The 20,664-nt window shown below is 44.0% G+C and overlaps 1 protein-coding gene across 1 annotated transcript; it reads left to right on the top strand.

Moving 5' to 3' along the window:
- Positions 1–8,511, top strand: LOC105029589 (beta-1,3-galactosyltransferase 1-like). Its single transcript, XM_010903027.5, has 2 exons — positions 1–314; positions 6,218–8,511. Exons 1-2 carry the CDS (start codon positions 280–282, stop codon positions 7,542–7,544), a joined length of 1,362 nt encoding a protein of 453 aa, XP_010901329.4. The 5' UTR covers positions 1–279; the 3' UTR covers positions 7,545–8,511.
- Positions 8,512–20,664: the final 12,153 nt, after the last annotated feature.

Here is a 20,664-nt window from a genome sequence, read left to right on the forward strand (position 1 = left end):
CTTATGTGTCCTTAAGGCTCTCGTCAATGTGTGCTCTAGAGGAGGAGCATGGGGTCGTTTGAGATACTCCCTGTGTGGTCACAGTTTATCATAGGTAGTAAAGGTTGAGCTTATCAGTAATGGAAGAGTTAAGAAAACTGGAAATACTGGTGGAGTTGCCATTAGCGGCGACCCGGCTGATTAGCTGAAGCAGTTTTGTGACTGAACATGAGTTGACTGAGGTGGAACTAACGAAAACTACCTTCCTGTCAGCCACCAGTGGTGTGGCAGAACTCCAACATGGTGGAAAATAGTACTAAGAAAGGAGGGAAAAGGTGGGTGCATTTTCACATTTCATCACCCCAGTTGGATATATTTAAATTTAAAGGGGCGAAACAGGATTATGGAAGGACATTTTTTGGAATGGCAGCATTTCCTTTTCTCTGTCCGCAGTACATATGTGCTTCGGTGATGAGTTTGCGTGTAGGAGTTTGCTCAGTGCTCGGCTCAGGTAAAGACAAGGAAGTATAATGGTCAGATTCCTAACTAGGTAAGAGTGGAAGAGTAGTAGAATATGAACATTATTTACAGTCAAACAATATTCAAATGTTGCATGGAAACTACTTACACATTCTTGCTGTAAATACACGATAATGTGGTTGTTAATTAATATACATGAGAATATGTTAATTAATATACATAAGAATATGTTAATTAATATACATTAAAATATTGCCATCATTACATTTTTATTAGGTGGTCATTTGAAATTAGATACTTGAAGTTGTCAATGTAACGCTGAAATGTGAGGATGTATTTTATCCTGAAAGATTGTTGTCAAAACCTTGATTAAACATTAGTACTTACACTGCACAAATATGGAAAGTCACTTTCCATTTATCCTTTTAAAAAAAGGGAAAAAGACTTGATTCATACTTTTAGACAAAAGAATGAATCAACATGCTGTATAATACTGTATGAACAATTCTTTCACTTTATCAAGTGTCAAATTTATCAAGGAAACGAGGACGAGTGAACGTAAACTGAAATGCTTGTTTGAATTGAGACGGTCTTTCTCCATTACTGCTGCAGGTAGTGATTCATGCTAACACTGGTGGATCCTAAAATACGTGTCGTATCGAGAGTAAAACCCATTTTAGAGATAAAATGGTCAGTGGCATATTGTCTGCCAGTCTCCCTCCTGTGTCTCTGTTTCAGTTTCACTTTTAAACTGAAAAGGCATTATTGACATGTGAAACAATTGTTTATATTGCCAAAACAAACGGGGAACAATAAACAGACAGTGGCTCCAAGCTATGCATTCCCTTGGACTGCCTCAAATGTGTTTGTATTAAAACATGAACGGGTTTTCCAACACAATAAAGTCAAAATAATTGATTGCATAAGTATTCACCCACTCTCAGTCAATATTTTGTAGAAGCACATTACAGTTACAGCCATGAGCCTATTTGGATAAGGGCCAATGTATACCACTTTCTGCCGCATGCATGTTCACTACTTGTGCACTTATCTCAGCCCCCCCCTTGTATTCTCTGGGGGGGGCTGCATGTCCATTTGGGTTTTTTCGTCAGATCGAGAGCATGATTTCTTTTCTTGCTTTCTCTCGTATCAGATAATTACTGACCCGTGATCTGTAAGAAATTTGCAAACCACCTTGTGCCACAGATGTGTGGTGGTGTGCAGGAAAGGAGCCAAACGCAGGAGTTGTCGAGTATTACTTTATCCAAGTAAAACTAAGTAATTTTCCAAAAATCTAAAGGAGAAACAACTGAACACAATCCGAACAAAATCCCCAAAAGAAGCGACGCGTCAAAGCGCAAACAAACGGATTATGTGTTCTGCAAAGCACTGTAGACTACATCCAACATAGAACAGTACCACACGAAGACACCCAGAAACACAGGAACTAATATAGGCAACCTAATGAGGGAATGGACACAAGGTGTGTGCAATAACCAGACATGACAGTGCCGTGGGAGGAGGAGCGGCGTGACTAGAAGGCCGGCGATGACGCGCGCCGAACACCACGCCGGGGGGGAGGGTCCTCGTTACACCTTGTCTGTGAATGGTCAGTTGGATTGATGACATAATGTTCTTCCTTAGTACATTTCTTTTGGGAACTCAGTGTTTTGAAAATGGGAAATAGAGAAAGCATGTTAGCTCTCCAGGTTGCTGAATAAGTCCAGCGCTGTATGACGCTGGTGGTGGTATTGCTGCCATCTCCCCCTCAACCCCACTCTTTTGTTCATTGATGTATTGTGACATATTGCTAAGTTTATGTTTAAGTTTGGAACAAGGTTTAGGGTAAGTGTTAAGGTTAGGGTTAGGATAAAGGTTAAGGTTAGGTTGAGGGTTATGGTTAGTTAATAGTTCAGACAGAAATTATCCTGTATTAGTTAAGCCATTTATTAGCGAACTCACACAGCAATGTCCATACAAAGTCTTGGCATTAGGTTCTGCCATCATAAGGCAAGGCAAGGCAAGGCAATTTTATTTATATAGCACATTTCATACACAATGGTCATTCAAAGTGCTTTACATAAATATCCATTTGACAGAGGTACTGTTACAGAAATAAGAAAGAATAAAAACCATTAAGAATATAAAATCAAATACAGAACAGTGAAGAAATAAGAAAAATTAAAACCGTTAAGAATATAAAATCAAATACAGTTTAGAATAAAAAATATAATAAAATAAAGGACAGTGAAAACAGTCGGACGGACAGTGGCACAGTGCTCATTCATTAAATGCAAAGTAAAATAGATGTGTTTTGAGTCTGGATTTGAATGTGACTACTGTAGGAGCACATCTGATCTCTTCTGGAAGCTGGTTCCAGCTGTGACTGGCATAATAGCTAAAAGCAGACTCTCCTTGCTTAGAGTGAACCCTTGGTATTTCTAGCTGATGTGATCCTAATGATCTGAGTGTTCGTTTGGGTTTATATTCATTGAGCATATCTGCAATGTATTGAGGTCCTAGGCCTTTGAACGATTTATATACCAGTAGTAATACTTTAAAATCGATCCTATATGTAACTGGCAGCCAGTTTAAAGACCTGAGGACTGGTGTGATATGATCATATTTTCTGGTTCTGCTGAGAATCCTGGCCGCGGCGTTCTGTACGAGCTGCAACTGTCTTATGGTCTTTTTGGGAAGGCCAGTGAGGAGTCCATTACAATAATCCACCCTGCTGGTGATGAAAGCATGCACTAGTTTTTCTAAGTCTTGACTAGAAACAAAGCATCTAATTCTTGCAATATTTTTCAGATGATAGTATGCTGATTTAGTTATTGCTTTGACATGACTACTGAAGTTAAGGTCTGACTCTAGAGACACACCGAGATTCCTGACTTGATTTTTAGTTGTTTGACCTTTAGAGTGAAGGTACGCGTTCACCTTGAGAACTTCATCTTTATTTCCAAACGCAATAACTTCAGTTTTATCTTTGTTTAACTGAAGAAAGTTTTGGCACATCCAACTATTTATTTCATCAATGCATTGGAGCAGGGAGTCAATTGGGCTGTAATCGTTTGGCGATAGGGCTAAGTAGATCTGTGTGTCATCTGCATAGCTGTGATAAGAGATTTGGTTCTTTCTCATTATTTGGCTCATTGGGAGCATGTACAGGTTGAATAGGAGTGGCGCAAGAATTGAGCCTTGAGGAACTCTGCATGTCATGGACGTCCACTCAGACCTATGGTCTCCTATACTCACATAATACCCTCTTGCTTCTAAGTATGACCTGAACCATTTTAGGACTATCCCAGAGAGCCCCACCCAGTTTTCCAGCCTGTCTAGAAGTATGTTGCGATCGACAGTGTCAAATGCAGCACTGAGATCAAGTAGTATCAGCACTGATAATTTGCCTGAGTCAGTATTTAAGCGAATATCGTTTATTATCTTAATGAGTGCTGTCTCTGTGCTGTGATGCGGTCGGAAACCAGATTGAAAATTGTCAAAGTATCCGTTTGAGCTTAAGAATTTGTTCAGCTGATTGAAGACAACTTTTTCAATGATCTTGCCTATGAAAGGAAGATTTGAGATCGGTCTATAGTTGTTTAATATGGTCTTATCCAGATTGCTCTTTTTCAGGAGGGGTTTGACAACACCAGTTTTCAGGGAGTTTGGGAAACTTCCAGAGAGAAGTGAGGCATTTACCACTTTTATGAGATCTACTTCTAAACAGTTTAACACACTTTTGAAAAAAGATGTGGGAAGTGCGTCAAGGGCACATGTTGATGTTTTAAGGTGTTGAACAGTTTCTTCCAAAACTTTGCAATCAATTTCTTCGAAATCAGACATAGTAACCACTTTCTCAGGTTGTGGTTGGATCTGTCTGACCCCAGCACTACTCAAGGATGTGCTGATCACCTTTCTGATATTATTGATTTTCTCAGAGAAAAAGAATGCAAACTCACTGCACTTGCTGTCTGAGAGCATTTCACTGGGAATCTGGCTTGGGGGATTTGTTAGTCTATCGACAGTAGCGAAAAGAATGCGTGTATTATTTAGATTTCTGTTTATAATATTTGAGAAAAAAATCTGTCTAGCTTTGCCTAATTCCATGTTGAAAGCATGGATGGTGTCTTTGTAGATGTTGTAATGGACTACAAGTTCTGTCTTTCGCCACATGCGCTCTGCTTTTCTGCATTGTCTTTTCATATTTTGCACTGCTGTCGAGTTTCTCCAAGGTGCTTTTTGTCTACCATTCTTCCTGACTTTCACAGGAGCAATATCATCAATTACACTTTTAACCTTTGAGTTAAAAGAATCAAGGAGAAAATCAACAGAGTCAGCAGATATGCTTGGTGTTAAAGATATGGCCTTCATAAATAGTACACTAGTGTTCTCATTTAAGCATCTCTTCTTGACAGACACAGATCTAACTTCAATGGCAGGAGAGATCAATATATCAAAGAAAATACAGAAATGATCAGACAGTGCTACATCCTTAATAATAATTGATGAAATATTTAACTCACTGCCATCACAGGATCGTGTTTACGATACTACAAACTATAACATCACCATAATATTATTAATAGCAATAGCAAGCTCTGGGCACCAGGGAAGTCTCCTCCATGGGCCACAATACGGTATTTCTTTGAAGCCATACTTGTAGGCCTTTTTGTCGGTACTGTGTTGCTGGCCTGTCGCTAGAAAACTGAAGTATGCTGACTTGAGTGTGTCTTTCTCTCACTGCCATTAGATTTAGATCAAGATGTGCCCAGATGGCCACAGGGTTGTGTCTTCTGGAGGGTGATATGGAGCAGAAGGCATGCGGCGCCTTTTCACTTGCAGTGTAGAGCACTCTGGTGTGCAGACTGGCCTGCTGGTGTGAGCCTCCATGAGTTTTAGCCTCCTCTAGCGACAGACGCTAGAGCCCATGAGTTTTAGCCTCCTCTAGCGACAGACGCTAGAGCCCATGAGTTTTAGCCTCCTCTAGCGACAGATGCTAGAGCCCATGAGTTTTAGCCTCCTCTAGCGACAGACGCTAGAGCCCATGGGTTTTAGCCACCTTGCTAGAGCGCCCGACTTCCATCCTGAGGACTCGAGTCCTAGTAGGGCCTGTTACAGAGGCACTTGTTGCTCTTCAGGTTCCTCCTGAGCTCCCCCTAGGCGCCAAACTGCCATTTAACGTTGAAAACATAGCATCTAAAATGGAGAAGCCACTCATGGAATTGTGTGTTTACTGTAGGTCTTCTTGTCAGGCTTCCTAATAAAGAGAGGAGTAGAGGAGTCAATTGAAGTGGTGTTTATTCTGTAACCTCACTGGCAAGAGGTAAATAACTCGACCAAAAACAGTAAAGGTCATAGTGGTAATAATAAATGGCAAACAGCACAGAAACCAGACGTAGCTCCTGCTTGAGACAACCACACACAAAGACAAGAGGGACCATATATTTGGCTGGGTTGATGACTTGATGGGAAGCAGGTTTGTGTGATCAACGAAAGAGGTGTGAGTGATGGTGTCAGAAGGCCGGTGACGTCGAACGCCGAAGCCTGCCCCGAAACGAGGGGGGGGGGGGCAGGAGATGGCGCAGTTGTCACACTTCTCTGTTGTCATTTGACAGTCTTCATTTTCTCATCCTTTGCGATCTTCTCTGTCATCCACTGAGATAAACAAATGTTCTCATGCTTAGAAGTTATCAGCATCGGGTGACCAATTTTGTAAATTATCTGTGTCTCTCTGTCTCTTTTTGTCTCCACCCAGTCAACAGATGGCAGAAAGCAGGAAATACTGCAGCTTCTCCCGTTGCCACATCTGTTTCCTCTTCCTGCTCACCGTAGCAATAATGATTTACTACATCACCAACCAATCAGCAGAGAGGGCACCTTCACTGGATTGGACTCTGAAATGGTGGAAAGAGTATGGCATTGGTTCAGCTGGTTCTGGTACTGGTGCTGTTTCTCCCACCTCTAGTGACATTTCTGTATACACCCAAAAAACAGCCTCTGCACAGACCTTCCAGGATTCCGCAGATCAACAAACTCCACTGAACAAGTCAACAAGTCCTCAGACACAAATCAATGACTCAACACGACAGGGGATCAAACTCAACAAAACTTATAATGAAACTAGTACAATCACAACAGCTCTGCTGATCCCTACTCTGACCACAATAGTCAAGGCAATATTGCCTCTCACTGATCTGGCCACTGAAGACAAAGCAGTACAGACCACTCTAGTTCCATATGTGTCTCCAGGCCCGTACCATGTAGAGTACCCACATGAGTACCACTTCCTCCTGGATGAACCAGAGAAATGTCGGGAGGAGAACCCCTTCCTGGTTCTGATTGTGCCTGTGGAGCCCTTTAACAGGCAGGCACGTGACGCCATCCGCAGTACCTGGGGCAGTGAGAAGCAGGTCCTGGGCAAAGAGGTGCGTCTGTTCTTCCTTGTGGCACTGCCCAGAGGAGATGGAGCAGAGCTGGTTATGAAGCAGCTGCTGCAGGAGAGCAGAGAGCGCCGAGATCTGCTACAGAGCGACTTCATAGACTGCTACAAAAACCTGACCATCAAGACAATGGTGATGATGGAGTGGCTGAGCTCTCGATGCCCCAACGCCTCCTACGCCATGAAGATCGACTCAGACATGTTCCTCAACGTGAACACCTTGGTCGACATGGTGCTTCACGCCCGCGAGCAGAATTACATGACAGGACTAGTTGCCCGATGGGGTGCCGTTTTAAGAGACCCCAGCTCTAAATGGTACCTTCCAAAGAGGGAGTTTCCTGAGAATATTTACCCACCTTATGCTCTGGGCCTGGGCTACGTGTTCTCCATGGACCTCCCCAGGAAGCTTGTGGAGGCGTCCAGGCATGTTAAAGCCGTCTACATAGAGGATGTGTATCTGGGTCTGTGTATGAGACACCTGGGCATCCAGCCTACTGACCCCCCCGCTGGAAACCTTTTCAATGTCTTGCCTGTGCATTATAACCGCTGCGTCTACTCACGCCTGGTAGCCACCACCACGTACAGTCTCATCGACCAGGTCAACGCGTGGAGAGACCTGCACAAACCTGGGCCTCCGTGCTGATCACAAACACGGACATGGAAAGTGAACAAAAACACAGGAAGTGGAATTTCTGGAGGAGGGCAAACAAACTGACACCTGAAGACAGCTGACAAACGTAACGTGTAAGGTCAGCCTCGTCTGTCTCCTGAACGCAGCTCTCGTCCAGGATCGTCATCACCGGAATTCAGAACACCTGTTCCTCATTAGTGTTCCTATAAAGTGCCTTTTGTTCCCCTTTGTTCTCTGTGATGTATTGATAGTTCTGCTATATTTACTGATTGGTTCCCCCAGCCCAGTCATGAACTCCCCACATTGTTGACCATTCTGCCTTCCACTGACTATGTTTGCCAGCCTGCACCTTTTGCACATCTGTCTTATTGCTTGACTGCTTGTGTATTTTGGATCTGCCTGTGTTTTGGACTATGTTTTTGCTTGCCCCTTGTTCTGTGTCTCTGCCTCTTTTTTGGTTTAAAGTATTAGCGCTCTGCGCTTGAGTCTCAGAGACTGACTCAGAGACTGACTCCAGACATGCTACCTTTTGTTCAATAGCCTTATTCATTTAGAGTCTGTAACTAGAACAGGGTGAAAACACATGTCAATTGCAAGTGGTTTTTGGTAGTGTAGTACACAGCTGTGCAGCACGTCTTGGATTATAACCCAGACCGTGAGGCGAGTATATACGACCAAAACCAACACTGAAGGATCTTAACTGCATTCCAAACACATCATCACAATTCTAATGTTTCTTTTTTTCACTGAACCCTGTTTGACACCACTCTTTGAGCAAAAGACATTGAAAATATGTTTTTAAATGTATTTTCTTCAGTTAGCGTGCTGTGTGGCTTTTGGATTACAAAGGCCTTAAGGATGTTAAAGGACCCAAACACACCAAATTGTGACATTCACAGGAACACGTCACAGTTGGTGTTCTCTGAAAGAATGTATTCTTATAAGTATCTTGACAAAATAAAGATGTATAAATACACAATACATTTGATGTAAACCCTCCTAGCCAGCTAATAACAATATTTATTCAGTGCTGTGATTCAGTGTCCAAACCTCCTTTATCATTGTGTATGTCATACTGAATGGTGTCAGATTTTCATACAAACTAGCAAGACACAGAAATGTTCGTGTTGAAACATTAATTGCATTTGTTTATGGAAGACCGTTATCCAACACCAAATGTGAAAAGGTGATTGCCACCTGTGTCACGCCCTGATTCCTTCCCGCCCCTGCCAGGTGTCTCTCGTCGTCCCATTATCCCCTGTGTGTTTAATCTGTGCTCTTCCCTTGTTCCTGTGCCAGTCAGTGATGTTTTTCCAAGAGTCCTCGTGTTTCTCCTCCTTAGATTGTCTCCAGAGTTCCTGTGTTCCGAACCTCTGCCTGCCCCCGACCGTGCACCCAACCTCTGCCTTTCTCTGACCTCCCTTTTCCTCTCCCCTCCTAATAAACAGCACTGGACCTGCTCACCCGTGTCTGCGCCTGGTAGAGACCTCGTAGTCTACTTCACATTGATGGTGAGGCTCTATGTAACTCACGTTTAGATTGAACAAATGGATCAATTGAGTAACTAAGGGGGCAATCACTTTTTCAACTTTTTTTTCCCCAAAAATATAGTTGTCATTAAAATACTACATTTTCTGTTTACTCAGGTTCTCTTCATCTTGTACTACATTTTGTATGAAGACCTGAGACCATTCAGTGTGACAAATATGTAATTATAGTGTAAATCATGAAGGGGGCAAATGCTTTTTCACAGCACTGTATTTAATGTAATCTTAATGTATATATACTGAACATAAGAAAAATAACAGATTTCTTGTCATTCACTTGATATTCTGATATTTTCTGTCATTTTGATACTGTTGTTGCTAGTATATGTACACTGATCAGCCATAACATTATGACCACCTGCCTATTATTTTGTAGGTCCCTCTTTTGCCGTCCAAACAGCCCTGACCCATCGAGGCATGGACTCCACTAGACCCCTGAAGGTGTGCTGTGGTATCTGGCACCAAGACGTTAGCAGCAGATCCTTTAAGTCCTGTAAGTTCTGAGGTGGGACCTCCATGGATCGGACCTGTTTGTCCAACACATCCCAGAGATGCTCGATTGGATTGAGATCAGGGGAATTTGGATTCATCAGGCCAGACCACCTTAGTCCATTTCTCTGTGGTCCAGTTCTGATGCTCACGTGCCCTTTGTAGGCGCTGTCGGCAGTGGACAGGGGTCAGCATGGTCACACTGACTGGTCTGTGGTTACGCAGCCCCGTACGCAACAAACTGTGATGCACTGTGTGTTCTGTCACCTTAATAGCAATAGCAAGCTCTGAGATCAGTACCACCATTAACTTTTTCAGCAATTTGAGCTACAGTAACACGTCTGTTGGACCGCTGACACTCAAAAGCAATTACTGGTCTCATATTAGGATTCTTATTTTTTAAGTAAAGGAACCAGGCCAACTTAGTTCAGCCGGTCCGCACCTGGAGTTGAACCCAGGTCTCCCACAAGCGGTGTCTTTAAACACTACGCCACATTTGGTGACTATCTTGGCATTATAGCATCTTGACATTCCATCATTTTGTCACGCGTTAAAATCACACCACGTTTGAATATTTCACTAGACACCATTAAGTATTGTTCTAAACTGATTAACATTTCTTATTAAGAAATGCATCTATGAACTGTATGGCTTTTTGCCACTGGCCTTTTTAACAGCTTATTAGTCAGTAATAGACTTACTAGTATCTACTAACTTACTACTTGGAATAATCATAAGAATTGAGCAATGGCTGGCGAGACAGATGACACCTCCAAAGCTATTTCATTTCACGGCACAAAATCATATATTTTTGTTTCACATACATTCTCAAATGAAACTGATACAATAACTATCAATTTAGGTGACGATAACTGACTTCTTCAAGTGAAAAGACGACTCATTGAAGCCACTCCTCTTTCACTGCCCAAGGAGTTTTGATGAAGTAATATATATCATCTATATAAAGTCATATATTACATCCCAAAATTCATGCACAGATGCGTACTTCTACAATCGCACTCCAGAAATAGTCGCAATATTGTTTAACTGCAAACAGTTTTATATTTGGCTTACTATAACGTTGCTGCTGAAGGTTGAAGCCAGCAAAGGTTTTGTCTATCCTGATCCAAAAACCATGCACGGATGCGTACTTCGAAAAGCCACCAGAAATGCATACTTTGACAAATGACTTTGTTGAGATTCGAATGCGGGACCAAATTTCTTGCAGGGCCACTTCTCTAACCACTACACTATTTAACAAGGGTGGGTGGGTGGGTGGGTGGGTGGGTGGGTGGGTGGGTCGGTCGGTCGGTCGGTCGGTCGGTCGGTCCGGCCAAACTATGTTGCTTGCATGAGTAGATTCAATCCCTGTTTTCTGGAAGCTCACAGTTTACACACAGTAAATCAACTGTCCTGATGAGGACACAGTTACCTGAACATTGCCAAGGAGACTTGTGAGAGAAGCCAAAGAGGCCAACAGTCCCTTTGAAGATAACACACCATTCACACAGTGAAGTATGGTGGTAGCAACATAGTGCTGCGATTCTCAGTATCAGGGACAGGGCTTCTTGTTCAAATTCAAGGATGAAGAGACGCAAATTACAGAAAAATACTGCAGGGGAACCAAAAATACTGAAATTCACCTTTCATCAAGACATAGTGAGCGAGTGTTTGTTCCAACCAATCTGAACAACCTGCAAAAAGTCTGAACGGGCCAAACTCACTCTGACTCTGAATGCAAAGCTGGTAAAAACATACCAAAAGACGTAAAGCTGTTATTGCACCACCAAATATTAACGGGTAATAACAACAAATATTGAAAATGTGTCATAAATCACTTGAAGTGACATCTCTGCCAAAGGAACTTCAAGCTCCTGGCTATAATGTAGGCTAGTATCATGAAAAGGTTCTCATTTGGGATGAAAGCCCTGTCTCCAAAGTCACCAGTCAGATGTCTCGACATGAAGTAACTTTATATGAGTTGTATGATATAAATGCTCAGAGACATAATTAGCATGTGAGCACGATGACTAGAATGGAATGAAAAGAGTGTATAGGATAATGGGTCAGTTGAAAACTGGGTGAAATTGAAAGGTGAACAAAAGGACATCATGTGGTAATACTACTAAGACACCTAGTGGACCATCAGCAGCATGACCACAGTGTTGACACAGACAAACACACACAAACACACACACATATATACTTAGTTATCTAATTGACCACAGTGTTGACACAGACACAGACACACACACATATATACTTAGTTATCTAATTGACCACAGTGTTGACACAGACACACACACACACACTCACACACATAGACATTCGTTTTTTATGTTTGTATCCAAGCGCACAGGCAGAGCCTTCAGGGTTTTTATATGCATTTTGTGTTTTAATTAATAATTTCACATATACAGAAGGAACATTCCAAGTGCTCATTGTTCAGGGAAGGCACAGACATGGAACCATGGAGAAGGTATTTTTCATTGATGTCTGCAGGGGATGAAACCTGGCATCTGAGTTCATTTCAAAACAGTCTGTAAAACGTGATTGCGTTCAGTATCAACATATGAACAGGGCCGTATGCTTTGTAGCCTGGCCATGTTCACTGGGGCAGTGGTTGTGGTTGGCACGCAGGTTGATGGCCATGTTCACTGGGGCAGGGGTTGTGGTTGGCACGCAGGTTGATGACCATGTTCACTGGGGCAGTGGTTGTGGTTGGCACGCAGGTTGATGACCATGTTCACTGGGGAAGTGGTTGTGGTTGGTGGGCGGGTAGATGGCCATGTTCACTGGGGCAGTGATTGTTGTTGGCGGGCAGGTAGATGGCTATGTTCACTGGGGCAGTGGTTGTGGTTGGTGGGCGGGTAGATGGCCATGTTCACTGGGGAAGTGGTTGTTGTTGGCAGGCAGGTAGATGGCCATGTTCACTGGGGCAGTGGTTGTGGTTGGTGGGCGGGTAGATGGCCATGTTCACTGGGGCAGTGATTGTGGTTGGCGGGCAGGTAGATGGCCATGTTCACTGGAGCAGTGGTTGTTGTTGGCGGGCAGGTAGATGGCCATGTTCACTGGGGCAGTGGTTGTTGTTGGAGGGCAGGTAGATGGCCATGTTCACTGGGGCAGTGATTGTTGTTGGCGGGCAGGTAGATGGCTATGTTCACTGGGGCAGTGGTTGTGGTTGGTGGGCGGGTAGATGGCCATGTTCACTGGGGAAGTGGTTGTTGTTGGCAGGCAGGTAGATGGCCATGTTCACTGGGGCAGTGGTTGTGGTTGGTGGGCGGGTAGATGGCCATGTTCACTGGGGCAGTGATTGTGGTTGGCCGGCAGGTAGATGGCTATGTTCACTGGAGCAGTGGTTGTTGTTGGCGGGCAGGTAGATGGCCATGTTCACTGGGGCAGTGGTTGTTGTTGGAGGGCAGGTAGATGGCCATGTTCACTGGGGCAGTGGTTGTGGTTGGTGGGCGGGTAGATGGCCATGTTCACTGGGGCAGTGGTTGTTGTTGGCGGGCAGGTAGATGGCCATGTTCACTGGGGCAGTGGTTGTTGTTGGCGGGCAGGTAGATGGCTATGTTCACTGGGGCAGTGGTTGTGGTTGGTGGGCGGGTAGATGGCCATGTTCACTGGGGAAGTGGTTGTTGTTGGCAGGCAGGTAGATGGCCATGTTCACTGGGGCAGTGGTTGTGGTTGGTGGGCGGGTAGATGGCCATGTTCACTGGGGCAGTGATTGTGGTTGGCCGGCAGGTAGATGGCTATGTTCACTGGAGCAGTGGTTGTTGTTGGCGGGCAGGTAGATGGCCATGTTCACTGGGGCAGTGGTTGTTGTTGGAGGGCAGGTAGATGGCCATGTTCACTGGGGCAGTGGTTGTGGTTGGTGGGCGGGTAGATGGCCATGTTCACTGGGGCAGTGGTTGTTGTTGGCGGGCAGGTAGATGGCCATGTTCACTGGGGCAGTGGTTGTTGTTGGCGGGCAGGTAGATGGCCATGTTCACTGGGGCAGTGGTTGTTGTTGGAGGGCAGGTAGATGGCCATGTTCACTGGGGCAGTGGTTGTGGTTGGTGGGCGGGTAGATGGCCATGTTCACTGGGGAAGTGGTTGGTTGGCGGGCAGGTAGATGGCCATGTTCACTGGGGCAGTGGTTGTTGTTGGCGGGCAGGTAGATGGCTGTGTTCACTGGGGCAGTGGTTGTGGTTGGTGGGCGGGTAGATAGCCATGTTCACTGGGGCAGTGGTTGTTGTTGGCGGGCAGGTAGATGGCTATGTTCACTGGAGCAGTGGTGGTGGTTGGAGGGCAGGTAGATGGCCATGTTCACTGGGGCAGTGGTTGTTGTTGGTGTGTGGGTAAATGGCCAGTTTCAACAAGCCTTAACCAGACACAAATCAACAACTCAACACAACAGGAAATCAATGTCAACCTAGCACATAAAGGAACTGGTGCAGTCATGAAAGCACTGCCAGTCGTTAATCTGACCACCAAAGTCAAAGCAGTAATGGCCCTTAGTGTTCCTTTTCTGTCCCAATGGCCGTTCCATGTAGAGTACCCACATGAGTACCACTTTCTCCGGGATGAACCAGAGAAATGTCGGGAGGAAAACCCATTACTGGTTCTGATGGTTCCAGGGAGTTGTATTTTGGGCTCAAAACAAGGCGGAGCAGTATACTTACAGTATTGTAGTGTTTGGCAGGCAGTGTCTCGAACCCGCAAACTTTGGCACCCCAGATAGGCGCACTACCTACTGTGCCAAACAGGGATATCCTACCTGGAGGGGCGAGTAGTAGTCCTACCAAGATGGCTACATTAGAGTTCTTTACATTTGGCACTGAATTCACCCGCCAGCCTTGCCTCTAACAACATGATCCCAATGAGACATGCATGATCTCTAATCATCTGTCACTGTCACAGTATAGTGATGCTTGTATGTTGTTTCTCCTGAAAAACCTGATGAAAGTGAAATGGTCAAAATCTGCTACTGCGATCTCAAGGAAACAAATAATTTAGTCCATTGCACATTTATGAAAGCTCTGTGCTTGGTGCGTGTTCGTGCAAGCTCTGTGCATGATGTGCGTTCATGAAAGCTCTGTGCCTGGTGCACGTCCATGAAAGCTCTGTGCATGATGTGCGTTCATGAAAGCTATGTGCCTGGTGTGCGTTCATGCAAGCTCTGTGCCTGGTGCGCGTTCATGAAAGCTCTGTGCCTGGTGCGCATTCATGAAAGCTCTGTGCCTGGTCCACATTCATGAAAGCTCCGTGCCTGGTTCGCGTTCATGAAAGCTCTGTGCCTGGTGCACGTTCATGAAAGCTCTGTGCCTGGTGCGAATTCATGAAAGCTCTGTGCCTGGTGCGCGTTCATGAAAGCTCTGTGCCTGGTGCGCGTTCATGAAAGCTCTGTGCCTGGTGCGCGTTCATGAAAGCTCTGTGCCTGGTGCGCGTTCATGAAAGCTCTGTGCATGATGTGCGTTCATGAAAGCTCTGTGCCTGGTGCACGTCCATGAAAGCTCTGTGCATGATGTGCGTTCATGAAAGCTCTGTGCCTGGTGCACGTCCATGAAAGCTCTGTGCATGATGTGCGTTCATGAAAGCTCTGTGCCTGGTCCACATTCATGAAAGCTCTGTGCCTGGTTCGCGTTCATGAAAGCTCTGTGCCTGGTGCACGTTCATGAAAGCTCTGTGCCTGGTGCGCGTTCATGAAAGCTCTGTGCCTGGTGCGCGTTCATGAAAGCTCTGTGCCTGGTGCGCATTCATGTAAAACCGTTTGACCTCTGGAGGCACAACAAGAATTCCAGTCAGGAATATCAGGTAATCTGTGATAAATTGTGTTGTTATGGATTCCGTTGCTCATTAACTGCATTCTTTCGGTTTGCAGCAAGTCAGTCAAGCATTTGATGTGTGTACAAAATGACACATCCATGCCTGTCCAGTGAATATCTCACCTTAAGAACTTTAATCTCCAACCCAAATAATTCATAGGAAAGTATCTATCACTTTTACCTAATACTGGTTGTTAGGCTCAGGGTATCTCAACATTATGGGACTTCAGTAGCAGTGAGTTAATAACAAACAGAGAGCTTGCTGTACAGCTAGTTTGAAACACTGTTGATGGAGCTATCTAGTTTTTTTTTTTTTTATTGATGCAATATAAATTATAGTAGGTTGTACAAGAACATCTTAAACCAATTTAACAATAGTGTTAAGGAACTGATCTACATAGTATACTAAAACATTTTGTGAACACTATCTGAAAGAGATAAGTCCGCCCCCTTTGTTCCAAATGGAACCCTACTCTCTCGTTAGTGCACAGCTTATTAAGAGCAGGTATTGGACCACATCCCACAACTAGGCTGAAATCACACATTCCTCCTACCGGCACCTGTTTACAGCTGCTAGGAAGATATGAAGAGATCTAAATTGCATGTCGTCAAACCGCTGTCATTACAGCAACCTCTAGCAATATTGGATTGTCAGTCCTCTAGTCTAGTATGAGCAGGGTTCGGTAGGTTACTTTTTAAATGTAATCCGTTACTGTTACAAGTTACCTGTCCACATCTACAAGTTCACCCTCTATCTCAGCTCGCTCCTCTACATCTCAACTGTCTACCAACCCAGTAGACAGTTCCAAAGGTTGAACAGTGATAATTTGCATTCCTTCAGGTTCTCTGCTGCCAGTGACTGGAACAAACTACAAAATACTCAAACCTGACACATTCCTCACTGCCTACTTTTAAAAATGTATTGTCAGAGCTGTCTGATCGCTGCACCTCTTCCATCACCGTGTACATTTCTGTTCAAAAGTTATAGGCCACCTGAGAGAACAGTTTGAAGATATTTACCTCAGCAGTATTTTATTTGTATGGAAAAAAAACCCACTATATAACTTTCAAATATATACAAAGAAACATGTACTCATTCGTCAGTCTCGTTGTTATTAATTATAACAGAACCATGTATGCTAGGACCTTACTTTCTACCCCAGATGAAAGCTGAGATTCTGTTCAACGGAATGACATATGGCACATTTTCATACGTGAATGACAGCCAGAGATAAATGGCTTCACTTAGAAAGAAAAACTGAAGCAATTTGCATTAGTAGACAAACTTATACCAAGCCTCTTGCAGGAATTGCCATAAATCTTTGTTTGACTTTGCGTGCCTTCTCCTAATTCAAGGGATCCTGCACAGCCCCAATTATGCTGAGGTCCAGGCTCTGAAGTGGCAAATCTAATATTTCTGCTGAAAATATGTGTCAGTTGTTCCTATTTGTGATGTTTTGGGTCATTCTTGTGATGAAAGGTTATGCCAGTAATTTCTTCTTCTCCTCGTCTTGAAGCTTTTGCACTTTGGTGTCAGAAGAGTCTGTCAGGTGTCAAGCAAGCACTTCTTTAACACTTTGAGCAAAACATTTTTTATTAAGTTCCCAGAACTCTCCATATTCAGATTTTTTTGATTGAAGTAAAAGTACAGAACAACAAAATGCAGTTTGCATCAAACCAGAAGTGCTAATAGAGGAAAATTTAAATTGCAATCGAGGCAAATTGAAGGAGTAGTGCAGCATTTGCAACTGAAATGCACGGATAGCAGCAATGAGGTTCCCGAGGTAGACGTGTGTGAAACAATTGAAAATGCAAGTACAGTGGCAGTTCAAAATGTGCAGTGAAGGCAGTTCTACGGTGCAGGTCGGCATGTGCAAATGAAATACAGGAATAGCAGTAATGACACGTACCTGTAGACAACTGAGAACTTCCTTATCAGACTTTGTAAGACAGTGACAGTAGTCCAGTAGTACAAAAAGTGGGTGCCATCGATGAGAACTTGGGTGTGACTGCAGCTCTGAACACGCGCCAGGGGACACCATCAGGACCAGCGGCCTCGCGTGCATTCACCCTGCTCAGTGCAGAGGCACTTCTGTGGTGGATCGTCTGAGGGGGAGACATCCGGGGGGGGGGGGGGGGTTCAGCTTTAATGTCTGGCTCTTTGTTGTCCCTGTCAAAGTGGGCGTATAACCTGTTTAACTCATCAGTGATGGAGACGTCGCTGGATGTGGTGGTGGGGTTCTTTGGCCGGTAGTCTGTGATGGCCTGGATGCCCTGACACATGTGTCCAGGATCAGAGTTGTTGTTGAGGTGCTCCTCAATCCCCAGTTTGTGGAGATTTTTAGCCATTTTGATGCCCCTTTTCAGGTTGGCCTTGGATGAGCTGTAGGCCTCCACATCACTGGATCTGAACGCAGCGTCACGTGCCTTTAGCAGCTCTCTGTTCATCCACGGCTTCTGGTTGGGGAAGGTCTTTATTAGTTTATGTGTGGTGACATCATTGGTGCAGATGTTGATGTAATCCAGAACGGAGGAAGCATATGTTTCAATGTCCGTATGGGAGTCAAGGGTGGCTTGAGTGACAAACAAACCCCCGTCTGTGTGTTGAAACTGGTGTGGTAGTAGTGAGTCTGACCACTCTGGCCACACTTTGACTGACCTCACAGATGGTTTCTTCCGTTTAATGAGGGGTAAATACCCCAGGTGGAGGAGGGGAATGGCTTTGGCCTCTGGGATGTTTGTGTACCCCTGGTCTGGTCCTATGTATTTTCACCTCTGGTGGGGCAGAAGATATATTGATGGAATTTGGGAAAGACAGTTTTCAGATTTGAGTGATAGAAATCGCCTGCTACAGTAAAGGCACCATCCGACTGGGCAGGTTGCTGCTAATAGCAGCCGGCAGCTCTTCCATTGCTAGTTTAGCATTAGCATCTGGTGGTATGTAGGTTGCAGTAACAACAATAGACGTAAACACCCGAAGTAAAAAGGCCCGCACTTAATCATCAGGTACTCCAGATTGGTTGAACAGGGACTCCCGGTTATGTTAATGTCTGTACACCAGGCTTTGTTTACATGCACAGGCAACCTCCTCTGGCCTTCTGGAATCCTCCGCTATTCGGTCAGCTCTGAAGATGGTGTGCTCTTACTCCATGACTTTCTCGTGTATGTTGTTGTGTAGCCACCGTTCTGAGAAAACCATGACGCCGCAACCCATAACCCTATTTCGTGAGATGATTCTTAGTTGTGTTCCGTCCATTTTGTTCGCCAGTGACCGTACGTTAGCAAGAAAAATGCTAGGTAGTGAAGGCTGATGGGGGGGATAGCATTAGCCTAACTAACACTTTATCCAAATTACCTTAATCTTCGGTTTAATTGATCCAGGAACTACCATCCATATGGCGTAGAAAATGAACCAAAGGAAGGCAGCTCTGCGCACATTGGCTCGATAGCTTTTACCATCAGCAGCTCAGATATTTATATCCTCAATCAAAAATAAATTTCTATTGTCAAACAGAAAAGCTATTGAAGAGGTCATTTGGAACATTTACGTACAATGGCCATTTTTGCACAAACTTATTTACATTTTGTTAAATCTATGTTTGAGCTTCATGCATTTATATGTATTATTTATTGTGAACAAATTATGTATTATACCAAAATAAATAAAATATCATAATTAAATTTGCCTTAAAAATCACTAATCAACTGACCTCAGGATAAATATAGCAGCTTTCATATGTTCCCTGTATTTGGTATCCTTCATATCCTTTATTTTAATCAGCTTATAACTATAGACTATAGCTGCACTTCTCCACATGGCCATAATGGTCTATTTCATATTTGACACACGGTCTGAAATGGACATCAAAGTACAAACTACTACATGTCTCTCACTAGAGACGTGCTGTATCCCTCAATCATCATCCCAGTCCCCAAGAAGCCAAGGATCACAGGACTTAAAGACTACAGACCCGTCGCCCTGACCTCTGTGTTTATGAATTAATTTGAGCGCCTTGTACTGTCCCATAGCCCACTCCCCACATACACACACAACCCTCAACTGGACTAATCTATAACCCCTCCCCACATACACACAACCCTCAACTGGACAAATCTATAACCCCTCCCCACATACACACACAACCCTCAACTGGACTAATCTATAACCCCTCCCCACATACACACACAACCCTCAACTGGACAAATCTATAACCCCTCCCCACATACACACACAACCCTCAACTGGACAAATCTATAATCCCTCCCCACATACACATAATCCTCAATTGGACAAATCTATAACCCCTCCCCACATACACACACAACCCTCAACTGGACAAATCTATAACCCCTCCCCATACACACACACAACCCTCAACTGGACAAATCTATAACCCCCCCCCCCCCACATACACACACAACCCTCAACTGGACAAATCTATAATCCCTCCCCACATACACATAATCCTCAATTGGACAAATCTATAACCCCTCCCCACATACACACACAACCCTCAACTGGACAAATCTATAACCCCTCCCCACATACACACACAACCCTCAACTGGACAAATCTATAACCCCTCCCCATATACACACACAACCCTCAATTGGACAAATCTATTACCACTCCCCACATACATAAACAAACCTCAACTGGACAAAATCTTGCACATTCATTTATTAATGCACAGTCTACTATTTTTATGCTCTGTCCACTGTTCTTATTTGTTTTTACTTCCCTTATTCCTTTTGTATTGATTGTTGCTCCAACAGCCAGAACAAATTCCTTGTTTTGTTGTGAAACTTACTTGGCAATAAAACTCTTACTGATACTGATTATTACCCGGGAAGTATAACAAAACAACTTATTGATCTAATTCACTGTTGATTTGCTAGCTAAAGTGTAGGCAGTGGCTGGCCAAGACAGGGAGTAGCAGGACAGAAGAAATTCAACACTTTATTTCAGCACTTCATTTATTTTCAATATAGCACATAGATTCAGAATGATTACGCTAATGAACAGAAGATTACAGTGTTGGAGAAAATGTAGAGTTTACTGCAGGGAATTTTGTACTATTGCATGAATTTTTTTTTACATTCTTGTCATTTAGCAAACGCTCTTATTGAGCTCATGTACCGTAGTAGGCGCTGAGGTGTTCCATCTTCTCCACGGTCCTCTGCCATTTCATGTAATGGATCTAGTCTAGAGCTGGCATGGGGTTAGACTTGTCAGCTAATCAGCTAGCCCTTGATTAGTGAATAAAGTGTGCCTGTTCAGGGCTACAA

This window comes from Esox lucius, chromosome 2, assembly GCF_011004845.1.
Source record: "Esox lucius isolate fEsoLuc1 chromosome 2, fEsoLuc1.pri, whole genome shotgun sequence".
Taxonomy (NCBI): Eukaryota; Metazoa; Chordata; class Actinopteri; order Esociformes; family Esocidae; genus Esox; species Esox lucius.